The 20,895-nt window shown below is 36.2% G+C and overlaps 1 protein-coding gene across 5 annotated transcripts in view; it reads left to right on the top strand.

Moving 5' to 3' along the window:
* The window catches only part of MED12L (mediator complex subunit 12L), a 560,363-nt gene that overhangs the window by 272,129 nt on the left and 267,339 nt on the right, over nt 1-20,895 (top strand). For all 5 annotated transcript variants that reach the window (XM_074298321.1, XM_074298320.1, XM_074298318.1 and 2 more), the window contains 3 exons: nt 871-1,020; nt 2,394-2,493; nt 3,029-3,165. In XM_074298321.1, the coding sequence (XP_074154422.1) occupies nt 871-1,020; nt 2,394-2,493; nt 3,029-3,165 (387 nt within the window). The remainder of the gene's footprint in view (nt 1-870; nt 1,021-2,393; nt 2,494-3,028; nt 3,166-20,895) is intronic.

Raw genomic sequence — 20,895 nt, 5'->3', positions numbered from 1 at the left:
GGAAAATTCTCTTTCTGAGTTCAAATTTTGCCTTGGACATTTACTAGTTGTGTGACCCTGGGCAATTCTCTTAACCCTGTTTACCTCAGTTTCCTCATCTCTAAAATGAGCTGGAGAAGGAAATGGAGAATTCCATTATCTTTGCCAAGAAAACTCCATATGGGATTGCAAGGAATCGGGCACTACTGAAAAATGATTGAACAACAACAGTCATTTAATCCAGACTTTATTTTAATTATTTTTCCTCATTTTTTTCTACCCTTTCCCCCCTAAAATGATAAGATTAAGCTTTGTACTCCAGAGTTATAACTGTTTTGGATTTCATTTTCTCCTTTGCCTAACTTTTTATATGCTGTTCCCCAAATTCAAATTTTGTGTAAGGTGTTATATTTTTCAGTGTTCAAAAAAGTTCTCTAAAAATATTGTTATTGGAAGATCACATTAAAGTAAGAAAGAAGCAGAGAGAACCCGCTTATTTTAAGATGCTGTTTTAGATTTGATGATGCAAGAAAATTAAACATTTTAATTAAATTTCTAATTAAAAAACAAATGACTAATCAGAGACATCTTTATTTTCATGAAGATTAATTTTCTTCCCAGTTTTAGGAAAAAAAGATGATGGTTCATTTCAGATTCACATCTGTGGGAGTGGAGTTTTAGGCTGAGAAATGTATTTCAGCCTGATGTTAACTTGTTCAGTCACTGCACCATTTCTTACAAATTTCCTTTCCTCTTTTTGTGTGTGAAATGTGGATTTTCTTGTTCTTGCCTTGTATTGGATGGGTACGAGGAGAATGGGAGCAAAATATTCAGTCGTCATCGTCTTCGTCTCCCTCGATACCTGAATTTCTCCTCTTTGTCTCTCTTTAGACTGTAACTCTTTGTTGCCCAAGTGCCTTGGTGTGGAATTATTCCACAAATGAAAATAAAAGCGTTAACCCGGGCTCTCCTCTGGATTTACTTCAAGTTGCTCCTTCCAGTTTGCCTATGCCGGGTGGAAATTCAGCATTTAATCAACAGGTAGGCTTTCCCTTTAAAATGGAAAATTGTTCATTTTCAGTGTATTATTTTACAATGGATGTGATAATAGTTAAATTATTGGATTTGATGTCAGGAAGACTTGTGTTCAAATGTGGCCATAGGCCCTTAATACCAGTCTCTATGACTCTGGACATGTCACTTCTTTAGGTTGTTGTGAGGATCAATATTTTGTAAAATACTTTGCAATCCTCAAAGCACTCATTAAACTGCGAGTTAAAATTATCATCCTTGAAGAGACTTTGGGCCAAAGTTAAGGATTCCTTATAGTTTTCATATAGATATATCTGTGATGACTAAAGACCAACAGTAATGAGAAAGCAGTTCAGGTAAAAAATATTCACGGGTTGTCTTCGTATTTATCTTTATAAAATAAATATTATAATAATTTTATTATTGATCAAGTATTCATTAGGGCATTATAGAAAAGGAAAAGTGAAATAGTAACTGTTTTCAAGTTGATTACATTTTATTAGGGAGAAACTGTGTGTAATAAATATTAAGTGATGTACATTAGCAGTGGGGAAAGGTTCCTTCATGTCCAAGGTGAATCTTGGACTGAGTGTTGAAGGAAGTTATGGATTCTTTAAGCCAAAAGTGAGATGAGGAATATATTCTGTGCATGGGGGATGACCAGCATCAACACACAGAAGTGGAAAATGGACTCCTGTGTGTGAAAAGCATCAAGAAGGCCAGTTTGAATAGTAGAGTATGGGAAAAGGGGAGTTATTATAACTCTAGTTATTAGAGTTGCTCCCTTTCATTCTTTTTCCCCTTGAGAAACAACATGGAACTTGTGTGTGTGTTAAGAATGGGGATGGATGACTCCTACCATTCGGTTGAGACCAGAACTAGTAGTAGACATAGGTGATTATTTCCATGGCAGCATTTGAGTGTTTTAGTTATGATGGCTTAGTAATTATTCTTTCATTAGAGGGAATGCTGGATTATTTGGATTAAAAGATTATGTGGTTTGAATGGCAGGTTTGTGACTAATTTCCTTTAGTTGGGGACATTTTGAAGTTTTGGTTTTTTTCCCTTTATCCATAGAACAGCAGCTAAGAAAATCTGAGTTCTCACTGTATCATGCCCTTGAAATTTTTACTCGTGTAGTATTTCTGAATTGACATTCATTATTATCAAAATGGATAGTGGAGTAGTTCAGTGAAGCTTGTAAACTCCCTTTCCCCCTCCCCGTGATCCCCCCAAATGGCTCATCCTTGAGCAATGAGCTGCCATTTCCAAATGCCGTTAAGAATGTGAGCACACCGTAGGATGCCTCACTCGTGCAGAGAAGCCTGACATGATTGAGGCTGGAATTATGACTTTGCTAATTAGAAGCAATCATCTTTCAGGTTCGGGCAAAGATCTATGAGGTGGAGCAGCAGATAAAGCGTCGGGGCCGGGCCGTAGAGGTTCGATGGTCTTTTGACAAATGCCAAGAATCAACAGCAGGTATTTAAAAGCAAAAATGAATAAACAGTTTTGGTTCTGGGGCCCCATGGCTTGTCTTTGATACTTTGAAATCATTTTCCTACAAAAGAGTATTTTGATATAAACACTTGATGGATGGTAGATAGAACCCTAACGAGGGTTACAGAATTCAGAGGGCACTGCCAGCACTTTCAAGCCTACTGTGTGCCAGACACTGCTAAATACCTACTGTGTGCCAGTGTTTGAGAAGCTCAGAATCTAATAACAGAAAAAGCTGGCAAGAATAATAAATTTAAATGGCAATCTTAAACTAGCACCATTCAAATAACCCTCCATGTGGGTAAAATTTCTAGTAATGTTATTTGTTTTATATGTTGGATACTTGAACCATACAGTTGTCCACATTTGGATTCTTTCCTTATTGCTGGGGCTGAATTTTCTGAGGATGCCTTGAAAATTATTAGTGCTGGCTTTTATCGACTAATGATTGACTGGGTGATGTTTGTGGACTTGATTTTCACCCGGGTCACTGAATGCTTCCCTCTTCTTCTTCTAGGGGTCACTATCAGTAGGGTCTTGCACACTCTGGAAGTCCTAGATCGCCATTGTTTTGACAGATCCGATTCCAGCAATTCAATGGAGACCCTTTATCACAAAATTTTCTGGGCCACCCAGAACAAGGACAACCAAGAGGTAATTAGTTCGTTCTACTACCATCTTACCATCTCTTTTCTCTGGGCAGGCTTCTTTTCAGGGTCTAGGCTATGAAGTAGGAAAGAAATGGGAAAAGTGTTAGCTTGGGAATAAGCAGACATGGGTTCAACAACTGCCTCAGAAACTTTCCCAACCTATGGAATGTTGGGCATTTCTCTGGACCCGGTGTCATCATCTATCAGATAAAGTGGTTGGGGTCAGCTACTTCTGAAGACCTTTTCAGTTATAAGCCATGGATCATATGATATGTCTGTTCTGTGAGTGATAACATGTCTAAATGAATGACAATATTAATATGAAATCATATTACGAAACTTAATATCTACCCTGTTAGATCTCCCCATCTTTGTTCCAGCAGACTGTGCTTTATCTAATGTTTAGATTTAATCAATTTATTATTTTTTTGAGGAAATGAAATTATTTCAATACGTAGAACAGAGGGAGGCAAAAGAATAATCGTGGTACACATTTTTGAAACATCCAAGGACCAGCCAAGCTAAGTTAGAGTGGTTCATATAAGAAAGTGTTGGCCACCAGGAAATGACTTTTTCAGTGACAGAAAATCAAGATCATCCTATGGTGATGAGAGGCTGTGACACCTGAAAATTGTGTGCATTGATAAAAATGTGTTAAGAACAGATCCTTTACTTAGAAAATCCTAAAGAATCATCCAGAAACCTTCTTGAAACAATAACAGAATTGCAGGATAATAACTCACATAATAAAATAAAGCCACATAAATCATAAACTTTTCTGTATGTTACTAACAAAGCCCAGTAGTAAGAGATAAAAAGAAAAAATCCATTTAAAGTAACTGTAGTCAAGATAAAATATTTGGGTGCCTGCCAGAAATTATATGAACACAATTATAATGTATATAATATAATATAATACTATATATATATATAAATAATGCTGACACAAATAATGTCAGCGCTAAAAGCTGGAAAAATATCAATTATTCATGGATAAGGGCAAGCTATTATAATAAAAATGACAATTCTACCTAAATTGGTCTATTGTTAAGTGCCACACCAAACTTCCAGAAAATTATTTTATAGAGCTAGAATAACAATTTATCTGGAAGAACAAAAGGTCAAGGATATTAAGGGAATTAGTCCTAGCAGTACTAGACCTAGTAAAACTATATTATAAAGGAGCAGTCATCAAAAATATACAGTACTGGCTAAGAAATTGAGTGGTGACTCAGTGGAATAGGTTAGATACATGACACAATCGTCAAGATATAATCATCTAGTGTTTGATAAACCCCAAAACTCCACTTTCTGGGATAATAACTAATTATTTCACAAAAATTGCTGGAAAAACTGGAAAATAACCTTGTCAGAAATGTGACATAGACCTTCATCTCACACCCTATAGTAAAAAAGGGTACGTGATTGTGGTATAAAGGGTGACACTATAAGCAAATTAGGAGAGCAAGGAGATAGTTTACCTATTATCAGAAGGAAGGAAGAAATTTATGGCCAATGAAGAACTAGAGAATATCATGAAATGCAAAATGGACAACTTTGATTATAATAGATTAATAAACTTTTTACACAAACAAAAAACAATAAAAGCAAGATTAGAAAGGAAATATAAAGCTGGGGAAAATAGCCAGTGTTTCTAATAAAGGCTTCATTTGTGTGTGTGTGTATATTCCTTGCTGATTTCTTTGACTTACTGACAGAGAAAGGAATGGGGTGAGATCCTGTACAATTCTTAGGTTGTGGAATATTATAAGGAGACATATTTAATCTCATAGCGGACCCTTATTCGAAATTAGAGTTGAATCTTTGAATTGCACGTGTGCAGAATGAGGCTGCTAGAAAAAGAGAGAAGCTTGATAGTTTTAAGTGCATCTGGATTAAAAATAAAACACATTCTGTTTCCTCTTTAAATACTGAGTGCAATAGCAGAAAGCCATTTTATTCTCTTGGGAGGGACTGGCCAAATTAATTCTGACTGTCAGCCTACATGGATAATATTATAATGAACTTGCCAACTTCAGATCATTGTTTGAGGAAACTTATAAACTAATTCCAATAGAATCAAGGGCGGAATGGACTCAACTGAAGATGTGCATAGCTGGTTCTGTCATGTGTACATGACTTTGTGAGAAAATTCTCATTGTAGGATGAGAGGCAGACTGATGAATTTGAGTCACCTTGTGTGACCCTAGAACAACTACTTAATCTTGCCTCAGTTTCCTCATTTGTAAAATGAGCAAACTTTCTAGCTCTAAATCTGTAACCTTATGAAATCAAATTCTTTGACATCATCGCCCATGGAAATGTCTCTTTTCTGCTAAATTTCTAGCTGGTCCACTAGGTGGCAGCTTGTTACTAAAATTGTGATTTGTGAACTGGCTGATTTTTTTAAACTGGTGCTAGGTACATTTTTTTCAGCATCAGTAGGAACCATACACTTTCTGAAAATGATGGAAAACAGCAGGATCTCCCTTTGACTTAATATATTAAATATTTCCCTCTAATAATTTTGAATGTGTGAGATGTGAGCTAGCCAGAAACTTTTTTTTTTTTTTTTTTTTTTTTTTTTTTAAAGCAATCCATTTTGGGTATCATAGCAGTTAGCCATCTCTTCCATCATGTAGCTCTACAATGACCTTACTCGTGTTCTTTCCCTAATTTTCCACGCATTTCTATACCTTAAATCATTTGTCAGTCCCCATCCGTGAACAGAGCATGATTTATAATATATTCATAGGTACCAGTATACTACAGTGTTGTTAAAATGATGTTTTATGCATGATGGATATAAATCCACTTTGTCTAATATTTAAAACTGCAATTCCTACTGGTGGCTGCCATTGAACAATTTGATTTACTGAAAGAAAGGATAATTGAACTCTGATAGGTCCTTCCACAATAGGCACTCCCCATTAAATGATTAATAATAATAATGGGGCATTGCCCTCTGTGATTGAATGGATACAAGAGGACAAAAGAAGGTTGGCGTAATTGCTTTTCATTAGATGTTAATGCTACATCCTTTTCTTGACTATTACGGTGATAATGAATGTTTTTTTCTGTTCTGCTGGGAGTTTCTGTGCTGATAGGGAAGCAGGAGACATGGATTTCTTGTCCTGGCTCCGTCATTGACATTTCATATAACTCTGAGCCTTCCATTTAACCAGTCTGTCTCTTAGTTTCCTCATCTTCCTAATAAGAGTAATTATTATTTACAATCATCAATTATATTATAATTATTAATAATGATTAAGTTGCTTACCTCAGGGACAAGATTTTTGAAATGCAGGAAATGCTATTCAGACCTAAAGCTAGATTGACTCATTCTAAGACCTTCTTTTTGAATTCTTACACGGTACAACTGCATTTTTTGTTGTTATTTTTAACCAAATTTTTATTTGAATATTCCTCTTTTAAGTTGTTGAAGATTTATTTTTTTCTTCTATCTTCCCCTACATACTGGGAGGAAAAAAAAGAAAGAGAAAGAACACTAGATTCTTTGTCACAGAGTATTATGCAAAGTGTCATGCTAAGAATTCAGAAACATCACTCTTACTTCCCTAAATTGTACTTCCCATTTTTTAGTTTCAGAATGAGGTTCAGAAACAGACCCTAGAACAGGAAGGAGAGGAAAAAAGAAAATTATTGTCTTTTCAACAATTTTGGAGCCTTCCAGTGATCAGTGTTGAGCTCCCCCTGTCCTTGACATTCAGCTTCATAAATAAGATAAGATGGATTCCAAACCTGTTCTCCCAACTGTAGGCCCAAGGCTCTTTCTATAAGTCCTCTTAAAGAGAAAAAAAACAAAAACAAAAAAAACAAACAAACAAACTTTGGAAAGTATTATGTTCAATATCAGGATTTCTTAATCTGGTGTCTGTGGATTGGATATTTGTTTTTGATAATTTACATATTTCATTTCATGCATTTGAAAACATTATTTTAAGAATGGTTCCATAAATTTTCCAGATTGCCCAAGGGTTCCATAACCCACAAAAAGCCTGAAGGACCGGGCAATGGACCCTGTCATGACCTGAAAATCTTGTTTTTCTTCTTTTTGTCTCTATTGATTGCTATCTCTGGCCTGGCAGAATGGGAATGGGGAGGACATCATCAAACATGTTAGTGACTTGACTGAGGGATGTGACTGCCATACCTAGGGCCCATTTTTGTTGAGCCATCATATTCTTCTTCTCTTTTCTCCTCTTCCCTTCTGTTGCATAATCACTTATGTAATGATTAAGGAAATAGAAGTAGGTGTAAAGATTAAATGGAAATCCTGAAAGCCTTTGCTTTTTTTTAAATCTCTTACAGCACAAAATGGCCCTAGGAATCTTTCTATTGCCTAATGTGTGTGTGAGGTGGGATTCTTGTTTCAAAATGTGGAGTCAAGTTTTTTTTTTAACTCCTGAAGAAGTAAGAAACAATAATCTGTCTTCCTTCCATACTGCATGCAATCTATGTAACTTTGGGGATGAACCATTGGCTTTTTATAGTATTTTACTCCACTAATGTGCCAGAGGGCAAGCTAATCTTTTAGCTCAAAGTCACAATATATTCTTTCATCTTTAAAACATCTTTCCCCCTATGTCTTTCTGCCCTTCCCTCTCTCCAAGAAAATCTGATAATTTAATAAGGTAAAAAGAATTCTGGAAGATAGTTAATAAAATCAAAATTTAAAAAAAAATAATGTTAAGGTTTTTAATGGCGTTCAAGATCTGACTGGCCCTACCCAGTTAGGGAGATTTTGCCTACAAGCCCAGTTCCAGGGGACTCTGGGGTTTAACAGAGGACCAGAAGAGCTCAGTTTGCAGAGGTTGGGCCAGCATATTGAGTGTTGGCTTTGGAATTAGCAGTTCTGACTTTAAATCCCAATTCTGTTCCTGGCTGCATATGAGATGTTGAGCTTAATCTTTCTGGGACTCAGTGTGTTCTTCTCTCTAAAGGAAGGTCTCAGGTCTCTGCTTAATCCTATGGTATAAGTTTTTGAGGGGTTGCCATCAGGGGAGAGAGCATCCACTCTTGACAAAATTACAGATCTTTGGAAGTACCAATTACATGCCCAGTTTTTTTTGTGTGCATTTTTTTCATGAGGTGCAGAGACTCCAATAATCTGCAGCTGAAGTGACCGTCTATCTGAAACTCACAGCCTAACCAAGTCAAATCCTAGTAGTTGGATAACCAAGTTTTCCTTGCTTGAGTATTTTTGCTTTATAATAGAAGAAAATATCAGTTCTATTAAAGACACATAGTAATATCTGGGTGTTTTTGAATATATGTGCATTTTATCTGAGAGCAATGTTTCTTCTGAATTCACAGAAAAACATACAAAGCATTGGGAACGACTTCAGAAACCCATTAGGTCAACCTCGCTATCCCCAACATGTGCTCATCATGCCTTCTCTTGAAGGTCGTCCAATCAAGGGAAACATTACCTGTCAAGGCAGTCCATTCCACATTTCACTTTCAGACAGTTCTACCTGTCAGGAACTTTCAACTGACAGACCTCTTCCCTCACCACTTGTAGTTGTTTTTTTTTCTTTTCTTTTTCTTTTTTTTTTTTTGTTGTTGTTTGTTTGTTTTGTTTTTGCTTTTTTTACAGATTTTTGGATTTTTTGTTTGTTTTTTGTTGTTTTGTTATTAGTCATTTTCAGTCTTGTCTGACTCTTTGAGATTTCATTTGGGGCTTTCTTGACAAAGATACTAGAGTGATTTGCCACTTTTTTTTCCCTCCAGCTCATTTTACAGATGAAGAAACTGAAGCAAATAGGATTAAATGACTTGTACAGGGTCATATACCTAATAAATATCTGAGGTCATATTTGAACTTAGATCTTGGCTCTCTATTCACTGTGACTCCTAGTTGCTTTTTCATGTTTTTAAATGCTTAATTCTTTTTTTTTAATTAAAGCTTTTCATTTTCAAAACATGCATAGATAATTTTCGCCATTCACCATTGCAAAACCTTGTGTTCCAAACTTTTTTTTATCTTCCCCCCACACCCTTCCCTAGATGGCAGGTAATCTAACATGTTGAATATGTGCATTAAATGTCTTAAGTTTTCAGTGTATCTAGAGTATGGTATATTATGACCTTGGAACATTGAAAAGGCATGTAAAGTAGAAGGGGTACCTAGCTAACTAAGCCTTCCTTACCCTAATTTTGTACATCTAGTAAGCAAATGGATTCTACCTCCATTTCTCTCCTTCTAAAAAAAAGATGGGGGGGAGAAGTATATGGGCTTTGTGACAGTTATTTCCCTTGGGATTTATGAGAAATCTTTCCCAGGTTTAATCTTGTATTCTGAAATGGCTACGAGGTGCTATTCTCTATAAATGTATTTAATTCACTTTCTCCATCTGCTAATTAGGAAGTCTAGTAATGGAAAAGCAGGTGCTTTGTTCTTATCTTGGAATCCACATAGGTTTATGGACTCTTGACTACAGATGAAGGATTTCCAATACTGATCATTGATTCAGCTTTTTAACCCCTGAAAGGAAGTGAGATTGTTCTGATGAGATCTGATTAGTAGGAATTAAGAGCTCACCTAAAACTGAACTGGAATAATAAAGTACTTCCTTTTTCTAATTTTTTAAAAATTTATTATTATGAGAGGTTGTTCAGAACAGAAAGTACTGGTAACATCTGGGATTGGCTACTCCCCCCTTTTATTTTCCTGTTCCTTATATTTGAAGTATCCTAAGTTAAAATCTTGTGTGGAATAAGGGAAGAAGCATCTCATTCTTCAAGCATTAACCACACAGAATAGAAATGGACATTCGATAACCACAGGGGAGGTCAGCCAGGCACATGAGGCAAGGAATGAAGATCTCGAAAGATGCTATTTTAGGCAGCTTTAGATGACTTTTTGGACAGCTTCTGTTTCCACTTCTCTGTTTCTGCTGCCTTGGGAAGCAAACATTTTACTTAGTAATGTAAAAGAGGAGGGAGAAGTGGACTGGAGCGGGGTACACCTCCCCAAAACAGCTGCATGTGTATTTCCTCTGGCTATTTTGGAACAACAACAGAAAAAAAAAAACAAATCTCCAACCCAAAAGCCTCTGGAGCATACACCAGAGCCTTCTATTTCTGTCGATGAAACACAATTTGAACTGCACCTATCATACAAGCAGGTGTCGCTTACACCCTTGGGTCCTTGCCACCTAAGTTCTTAACCCATCCCAGTTTGTGACAGAGAAGAGGACCCTTTATCTGTTTTGGTTTATTTTGTTTTTGGTATCTGGCTCTTATTTCGGAATATAAGAAGTCTTATTGGGAGTTTGGCTCCCTATTGGCAGTTGATCACCATTATTGATTCAGTTCATTTATTTAGTTTTTGGAGGCAGTCGAGGATCACATTACAGGGCTGGTACTCCACGGAGGTGCTCTGATCCAATTTACTTTTAAATTATTTTTTCAGCACCTTTTATACTGATAAGGAAATATGGTTAAGCAAAATCTGCGAATAGAGACTCCATCAGATAACCTATAACTAGCATTGATCTCATGTTCTACAGCAGTTATGATGTCTCATTTGCTTGGTAGATTAATCGTGCATGAAAGGTGCTTTTTGAAATCCCTATTTTAGAGATGAAGAAATTTAAACTGAGAAGTGACTTTCCAGAATCGGGGAGCTAGAAAGTACAGAATTGTAGGAAATGACTTTGTCTAGCAGTCTATCCCTCATATCACCTAACTACCTATATATTGAATGTTCTGTATCCATAGTTCCCCATCTTTATGCTGATAGGAGGACAATTTCATTATCTGTTCTCAGACTAGAGTTGGTCATTACATTTATTCAGGGTTTGGTTAATTTTTTTTCCATTTTAATTTTCTGTTGGATTTTTGCAAAAACATTTTGTCATCAAACTTAAGCCATTTTCTCTTCTGTGTTCCTCTTTATCCCTTTTTAAGTTGAAAACTTTTCTTCTATCCATATATTGGATAGGTGATTTTCCCCCCCATGTTTTTCCAGTCTGTTTATAATATGACCTTTTTTAAAAAATCTAGAACACAAACTCATTTGGAATAGAATTGAGGTGGTGGTCCAGACCTCCCCTACTATTGTCCATTGATCAACATTGGAAGAACTATCATGTGAAAAGGGATTAGGCTTGTTCCACTTGGTCCCAGAGGCCATGGTCATTGAAGTATATTTTGGTTATGAGATTCCTACCTGTCCCCATTGATTAATGACTAGATAATTAAATTTGACTGTGCAAATCATTATGGCATCACTTAGGATAATTGGAAGTCAGTTATCTATTGCATTTGACTCCTTCCTGTGGAAGAGGAAACTGAGTCCTAAAGAAATCAAATGATTAAATAGAGAATAAGCCACATAGGCAAGATTTGAACCCATTTTACCCTTTCTAACATAACACCCTTCCTGTCATAGTCTTTGTGCCTAAGACAAGATGAAGGATGCAATCCATAGTTGGCAAGCTGCTTTCATTTCATGTGTTGTGAAAAGAGTAATATATGTAGAATTTTCAGAGATCTGCATTTGAATCCTAAATCTGACGCGTTACCTTGTAATTTATGGCAGACCATCTCTACCTCTCCGCTCTCAGGCTCCTTGCCTGTAAAATAGGTTTGACTCTACTTGGAAGTATTCCCCTACCTTACAGGTTAAAAGAGAGCAGTCCATTAACTGCGGCATTAATGGGGAAAGGAAATTCAGCTGACAAGGGTTGGGAAAACTCAATGATAACTGGTGCCCAGACCCTGAGGCATATTGCTCAACCCATCTTCTGCTCCCATGTGAGGTAGTGAAGTCCCTTATTTTTCCTAATTTCCCACCCACTAAAAGAATGGGGTGAGTCAAATTGTGGCTGGAAAGTTCTATTTTTAGTGCATCTCTCTCTGTCCTGGTGTGGGAACAAAATCCCAAAAAGTATTTTCAAGGCTATGGCTTTCAAGGGGCTGAGGATGTCAAGGGACAGAGTATTTCTGAATCAATAACAGTGAATATATCCACTTTTGAAGACCCTATAATATTCAATGGAAGGTACTCTTTAGTCCTAGAAGAATTTGGCTAGATTCATTTGCTTTTTTAAAAAAAGTTTACATATTTTCCTGACAGTAGTTCCAAGGAAATATTAGCCTTCTGCACATGGTACTTTGATTCTTTGTTTAAATAAGTCTCTTAGGATGTCAGCTGAATTAATTTGAAAATTAAATGTCAACAATTAAGAGTTTACACTTGGTTTACAGTAAAAAGTGTATGATGTGCCCATTTGGATTTAGGCAAGAATTTCAGATGGCTTCTAAGCCCATTTATGGGTTTTTTTTTGTAAATTGTTTTAGTTTGAGCCACAATACTTTCAGACTAATGTTTATCAGTAGTCACTCTAATGAAGTAATAGTGTTTTTCCAGCAACTCAAAGAATACAGGAAAGCCAACTTACTTAAATTAAGTAGGGTTTTTTTTTCATAAACATCAACAATCCTGGCAGATATTTCTGGTAAAATATTATTTTGATCTATGACCAGTGTTTTGTAGAGTTGTATATACAGAAAGACCCATTTGAGAGATAATAGATTAAAGAATAACTACCACATGTTCTCAGTAGATAAATAGAATTTTCAAAAGGGAAACAGAGGTCTGAATGGAGAAAGTTATGCACATCAGAAGTGTGAAAAACTCTTCCATGTAATTGGGAAATGTCTAACAAAGAAAATGAAAATGCAGTATACCATAGATAATATTAATTTGTGATTTTCTAAGCCAGTTTATGGCCTATAGATTGCTATTTGAGTTTGACACTATTGTTTAGAAGACCTGACCCAGTTCAGCTGCTAGAAAGCTAGCTGGCTGATGTTGAATAAATCATTTTACATTTCTGGGCCTCTGAATCCTCATCTATAAACAAGGGATTTGATAGCCTTCATTCAGCTAGAATATTCTCTGCTTTTATGAGAACACTGTTTGGCTTGTGAGGAGCAGCATCAGAATGGGGTGGATCTGGAATCTGGTTCAGAGCATCCTATCTCTGATATCTACTAAGGTGTGTGTCAATGGTCAAGTCAGCTGTTTCCTGGTCAGCTGTTTCCTGATGATGGTAAACTGGAAGGAGACCAAGGCTCTGGCTTGTAAGGACCATCTATGAAAAAAAAAGAGAGAGAGGTTGGATGAGATGACCTCTGAGATCATTTGCTCTTCAAAATGGCGCTACCTCCCGTCCCTGCCTCTTGGAGTTGGTTACTTTGTGAACCTGAAAGGGCTATTTAGGTGTTCCTCTTCTGACACTTTTGTGCTATGTGATCCTGAATAATGAGTCACTTAAGTCTGTAAAATGATACCTTTCAGAGAAGGTACATAAGAGATGCTGATCTGCATCCTTATCCAAAATGTTTCCTATGCCAGTGTAATCATAGGTCCAAACTCTATCCCTAATAAGAAAATAGTGCTTTAAAATTGGTAAAGTATTCTACTTATATTTTCACATAACCTCACCACATCCCTGGAGTTGGTACAGATATATTTGAATTTTAATTCATATCATTTGTTTTTTTTTTTATCATTTTCAATTTCATGTACCTTTCCTACCCAGAAAGCCTCCCCAGCAAGTAAGAAAGTACAGACTAATATCATGGCCATTTCACAAATGATCTGAGAAAACTTGAGCCAGGATTTATACCAAATTCCATCTAACATTATCCATTCTTCCTGTATGAAACTTATTTGCTATTTTTAGTCTTCAGTGGATTCTCTGATTTCAGGCAAAGTAGCTTTATCTCAGAACTCAAAAAAAAAAAAAAAAAAAAAAAAAAAAAAAAAAAAAGGACTCTTTAACAGTTAAATTCCATTATTCTAATCACTTCCCATTGAGAGCTTTCAAGGATTTTAGGAAGAAGTGTGAACTTTTTGAGTATAAGGCAAATCATAACTGAATCCCTTTAAACCATCATTAAGGATCTTTTCCTGCTTCTCTGTTATTAGAATATTGATGAGAGACATCACTTGTACGTTTGTTAATTAACGGCAACTCTCAAGTAATTGGCTGGTGCAGAGATAGATTTTCCATTTTGGATTTCAGTATCTGCCTCAGACAGTTTCCCTCTCGCAGCACAGAACTGTGATATCTTTAACTTCCAAACCACTTACTGGATACTGGTAGTGTGACCATTGGCAAGTCAGTTCAATATAAAGATTTCTTTATTGGGTTTCTTCTGAATCCAAATCTCTGTGCTGTGAATGTAGGATTGAAAAATGAAATGACAGCCCACAAGGAGGTTATGTTGCATTGGAGAAAGGGAAGTGATATAACTTTAAGTTTTATTTTTAATGCATATTGCTTTGTGAATTATGTTGGGAGAGAAAAATCAGAGCAAATGGAAAAAACCTGGGAGAGATAAAAAAGAAGTGAAAATAGCATGTGTTGATCTACATTCTTAGTTCTTTTTCTGGATGCAGATGGCATTTTCTGTCCAAAGTCTAAATTCTAATGGGATGGCTTTAGATCACTGAATTACTGAGAACTTTCTTTTATAGTTGATCTTCTCACATTCTTGCTTTTATTGTGTACAATATATTCCTGGTTCTGCTTGTTTCTCTCAGCATCAGTTCAAGTAAATCTTTCCAGGCTTTTCTAAAATCAGCTTGTTCATCATTTTTTACAGCATAATAATATTCATTACCTTTGTGTACCGTAACTTGTTCAACCATTCCCCAATCGATGGGCATCCAGTCCTTTTCTTTGCTACCACAAAAAGAGCTGCTACAAACACGCTTGTACATGTGGGTTCTTTTTCCTCCTTTGTGATTTCCTTGGGATACAAATCCAGTAATGGGTATGCACAGTTTGATAGCCCTTTGGGCATAGTTCCAGATTGCTGTCCAGAATAGTTGAATCATTTCACAACTCCATCAACAATGCATCAGTGTCCCAGTTTTCCCATATCCCCTCCAACATTTATGATTATCTTTTCCTATCATTTTAGCCAATCTGAGAGGAGTGAAGTGGTACTTGAGAGTTGTTTTAATTTGCATTTCTTTAATCAGTAGTAATTTGGGGCATTTCTTCATACAATTATAACTTTTTGCCTCAGTTTCCTCATCTGTAAAATGAACTGGAAAAAGAAATGGCAAACTACTCCAGTATTTTTTTCAATAATTGGGTAAATGTCTGGTTTCTCTCTATTATGACCAATATTGGAAGGACAGCCAACACCTCACTTTTGGCCATTACACACAAAGTGTCTATTATACTGCTTCTGCTATTTGCTTATTACTAATTATACTAAATTACATGTGAAAGACTTTTATTAAAATTTGTAAAGGGATTGACTAAATATTTACTTGATATTTAAACTTTTTGTTTTAATTGGCTAAAAATATAGCATTGAATGAAGGTGTCTCAAAAGTCTTCCCCCAGTGTCCAATTACAAGTTTTGTTTTTCTCTGCTTCCTTAATGAGGGAATGTGTAGCATACTTCTAACAGATTGATTTCCCCCCCACCCCCTTTTTTTCTTATAACAATGAGTTATCTCAGAAAAATCAAACCTCATTTTCTTGAGAATTTAATATTCCCCTGTGCTTACATGTCTTGAAAGATAGAGTGGCTAATTATTATTCCCACTTAAATAGCAAATCTAAAGCTTGACAAGGCATGTGAAGTTGGAGAGGCTGTTATGTAATTGAGCAATAATAGGAAAGAAATATCAGTGTTCCATTGGACAACACAGTGGGTCAGTTCTTTCTCTTTAGATACTTTGAAAGTGGTTTATTCTTCAGCCTCATTTTTCCCTTGAAATAGTTTTCTTTTAATTGTATTTTATTTTTTCCTAATTACATATAAAGGTAATTTTTAAAATTCCACATTTTCTCCCTGCTTCCTTCATCTCCCTCCTCCCCAAGATGATTAATGATTTGATATAGATTATCTGTGTGCAATCATGCAAAACATATGAAATCCTTTTTTAAAAATAGCTGGGAAATTTTGATTACAAATATAATTAACAATACCAATAATGATATGATACTTTAGTTTTCCATTTTTGTGATGCTTCCTGAGACTGTTGAATTAAATGAAGAATATTCTTCATCATGAAAACAGATTTGACTTCACAGACCCCCTGCAAGCATCTCAGGGATCCCTAGAGACCCAGAACATACTTTAAAAACTGTTGGTCTACACTATTCATTGTGAGGCAGTCAGGTGACACTAGTACATAGAGTACCTGCACTAGAGAAGAGAAGACTCATCTTCCTGAATATAAATATGACCTCAGATACTAGCTGTGTGACCATAGGCAAATCACTTAACTTGCCTCAGTTTTCTCATCTGTAAAGTGAACTGGAGAAGGAAATGGTGAATCTTTTCAGGATCTTTGCCAAGAAAACTCCTAATAGGCTTATAAAGAGTTGGACATGATTGAACAACAATAAACGCCATTCTTTGGCAAGTGGTTTCATCTTCGTGAAACATGATTTAATACTGTAAATTTGAATATTTATCTCTTGTATTGTTAACATACTCCTTAATTGTCAATTTGCTAGGTCTTCAATCATAGGATTATTGAATTTAAAGTGGGAAAGAATCTTGGACATTAGCTAGTCCAACATTTTATAAGCCCTAGGCTGGAGAAACCAATGTCCTTGAGAAGGCATCGTGACTTGTCCAGGGTCCTGAAAGACATCGTCTACTTTCTCTCTTCCCTAGTTAGACTTCAATTCCTTAAGGGAAAGAGCCACATCTTACACATCTGTGTATTTACCTTGTTAGTTATTTAGTAAAAACTGTTTGGGTGGATAATTTACCTTTTGCCTTTGGAACTTGACCTACTTATTCCTCAGGGCCAGGCTTTGCCTCCTAGGGTAGTAATTAGCCAATTGAATAAGGCAAGTTAATGGAAGAAGTTTAGCAAAGATCCTTAGGAATCATCCTCTTTAGGAAACTCCTTGTTTTATGAGTGGCCTTGGAAAGCTCAAACATGAAATCTACTTCATGACCTAATCCCAAGGAGTTTGTTAGTTAAAACTTAGTTTTAAAATTAGGTTTTAACTTTTAAAAGTTAGTTAAATACTGCCATGGTGGCAGTTTTAGATAAGGCAAAATCATATGCAATAAGTGAAGTAGGTAAGCCTTGAGTGTAACCTAGAAAACTTGTTCCTTACTGCATAGTTGAAGTCAAAACCTGCTGTTAATTAAATTCAAAAAGCATTTCTTGAGCCTTTACTATATTGTATGCTGTGTATTAGAGAAATGAAAAAAAAAAGTCAAATAGTCCCAGGTTCTCAAGGAATTCACAATCTGATGGAGGAGACAATAGATTAACAACTATGTATAAACAAGTTATATGCAGGAAAAGTTGGAGATAATTTCAAAGGGAAGGCACTGAGCATTAAGGGGACAGGGAAAGGATTCTTTCAGGAGGTGGGATTTTAGCTGGGTCTTCTAGGAAGCCAGGGGAAATATGTAGGTAAAGGAGAGAGAAAGGTGAGAGACAACCAGTGGAAATGCCTGGTATGGGAGGAGAGAGGGAGTGTTTTAAGTGAGGAAGTCAGTTACTGAGTAGTAGAGCACCTACAGGTATATAAAGTCTTTAGAAAGATAGGAAGGGGAGTCAAGTCATAGAGGGCTTTTTAAAAGCCCAATGGAGTTTTTATATTTGATCCTGAAAGGCAATAGCAAACCACAGGGATCAATAATTTTTATTTCTCTGAAACCAACCCTAATAAAAGTTGATGACAGACACATTTGTTAATGATCTCATCCCTTATTTGGAGGGAACATATTCAAACATGAGTGCTGGTCTGCCATCTTGTTTCATCTGTAAGATAACTCAAATTTACTTTTGATTTAAGTAAATGAAATAACAATACTTGAAAAGTAATTTTGTTGTGAAGACAGGGGAAAGTATTGGATACAGAATCAAGTAAATATTTTTTGAGATCACATTTTTATCTATAATATTGTTGAAGTTAGTGGCAGATTTGGGACTCAGGGAACCAAATGAAGAAGTTTGGCTCTCCTAAATCCCCTTGGGATTTGGCACATGGGTAGGGAGTTGTTGGAACCTTCCTTCTGCTGGCACAGAGGTCCTTTGTAAAGGAATTTATGAACCCGAAAAGCTAGACTGATTAAAAAGAAGTTTATTATTGGCATTTGGAAGTCAGGTTTTGCTATATGCATGAATAAAAAGGTTGAATTCCTTAGTGGCAAGGTTCCTACAGAGAAGTAAAGTTTCTAGTAGAGAAACCCCAACAGAGAAGTATAAAGTCTTTTGGGAAATAGGTGAGGATAAAGAGAGTATTCCAGACAGCAGGGTTTGCTAATATGCCAGGAGTAGCATATTAGGTCCTTTGGGAGGATTGGGGTTAAAATGACTGTTTTTATAAGAGAAGCAGCAGGATTCAAGGAGAAAGTCTCCTTGAAGGAGCTTCCCAAGTGCTCTACCTCATGGCTCATTCCCAAAATCAGAGAAAGAGAAAGAGTTTTGGGGCTCCCCTCATCATTATGATATATATGATGTGATATAGTATAATGTTATATTTATGGTCTGCATATATACATATATGCACACATTCACACACATACACACTTATAGTTGTGTGATTTCCTCCATGTATTGACTGAATCCTTTGCCTCTTTGTGACTTTGGTTACCAGCTGTTATCTCAGCTGGGCCCTTCCTGCTGCACAGCTTCAAGTATGGATTTCTCCCATACTTGTCCATTTATCCTATTTCCCATAAAGGACATCACAAAAGGAGCTTATTCTTTTGATAGTCCTTCTTCCCACCTTTAATATTTAGATTTATTAATAATATTATTAATTCAGATTATTAATCCATGATTATTATTAATAGATTTAATATCTAGTGGGTCCTTTTCTGCTGCCTTCAAAATATGTAAGTGATTCCCTCTAGTGGTATTCAACAATATAGTAATAGGAGTGAAGAAAGTAGATGAAAGTCATACATAGCATGCCCCGGGGCAATCTGGCAGCTAGGTGGTGCAGTGGATAGAGCACCAGTCCTGAAGTCAAGAGGACCTGAGTTCCAGTATGACCTCAGATACTTAATACTTCCTAGCTGTGTTTCCTGGGCAAGTCACTTAACCCCAATTTGCTTCAGCAAAAAAAAAAAAATAATAATAATAATAAATGTGTCATTAAACAGACACATGTTGATATGGAATCATGACTGAGCAAGTTAGGTCAGGGTAGAGGGAGACATCAGAAATGGCAGCAGAGAATAGCATTTTTCTCCTAGAGGGCTGTGCAAAACATGGTCCTTCTCATATCCCTTTCATCATACTATTTGTGTAAGATGACCTTTCCTGTACTGGACAATAAATTTTGAATTTGCAGAAGGGGACAAGAACATTTAAAATTTTTTGTTCACCTAGCAACAATCATGGTGCTTTGAACATAGCTGGAGTTTAATTAAACGTTTATTGAATTGAATTGAACAAGGCTGACTTTTACATACAGCTGGTTAATAAGAAGATATGCAAGATAAAAATTTTGCATTTGGATCATTAACTTGATTAATTGCTTTTTAATTAGTATTAGAAGGAAAATATTCAAGTTCAAAAGACCTAACGTGTTATCTATATCAGCTATTATTTTGATTGACTTTTAATGAAGCCTAAAAAAAAAACCCCACCAGTTCTGTGATTTATATATAATTTTCATTTGTAATAAAAAGTCATTAATTCCAACTCTGCTTATTCAAAATCTGTTAAAATTTAGAGGAAGGATAACATTGCTTTTGGTCAGGTCTACTCCCTTTGGGGAATGGATGAACATTTTTGAGCTATGTAAATAAATGTCTTTTTAAAGCAATTTAAAAGATGAATGTGATGTTTTTAGAAAATGTTTTATTTAAAAGGGGGGGAAATCCTCTTTAAAGTATCCAAGGACCGGGGGTAGTGGTGCAGGCCTGTAATCTCTGTTACCAGGAGGTTAGTGATGGCCTCAGTCGAGGGGGTTTGAGCTGCAGCAGAGCTAAAGGTGATTGGGTGTGTGCATTAAATATAGCACTTAGATAGTGAGGGGAGGTGGAAATATGGCCAGGATATCACCAGACTTCTTTAAGGAGATCTAACCTGGCCCTAGTCAAAGATCTTACACCAGGGGTTCTCAAACTACGGTCTGAGGGCCAGATGTGGCCCACCAGGTTATGGCAAATGGGCTGAGGGGCGGAGACAGAGGGTGAGCTTTTGTTTTTACTATAGGCCGGCCTCCCACAGTCTGAGGGACAGTGAACTGGCTCCCTATTTAAAAAGTTTGAGGACCACTGTTTTACACCAAGCAACAGTAGGATAGGACTAGTGAGTGGCTTATATACTGCTAGCCTGGTCAAGATATGGAGAATCCAGTCTTGTAAAAAATGAAATTACTCAAGTATCCACCTATATGCAGTGGATTAGAGGTAATGCTGTGATAATCATTAAAGTATGAACGTGTGTTCTTGAAGTTAAAATTACACTCTATTTAAGGAGGCTCTTACTTGGGATGAACATTGGGTGAATAAATGACCCGTCTTATACATTGCTTTTGTTTCCCAACTATTATCTCTACCTCCCATTGGAACTCTGCCCCTATATCTCTGTTTTTGTGGGGACCTCTAGAGTGTCCTAAACGATTCCTTTTCTTCTTCCATTTAAACTTTTTTTGTCCATCATTGGTACTTTTTACTTGGATATTTCACTCATTCTCCATTTGCCTACTCCATTTCCTATTTATCACAGGGTTTAAGG

The sequence above is a fragment of the Sminthopsis crassicaudata genome, chromosome 3 (assembly GCF_048593235.1).
Source record: "Sminthopsis crassicaudata isolate SCR6 chromosome 3, ASM4859323v1, whole genome shotgun sequence".
NCBI classification, from domain to species: domain Eukaryota; kingdom Metazoa; phylum Chordata; class Mammalia; order Dasyuromorphia; family Dasyuridae; genus Sminthopsis; species Sminthopsis crassicaudata.
Note: the sequence above shows the minus strand (reverse complement) of the source record. Positions and strands in the feature narration are given on the sequence as shown.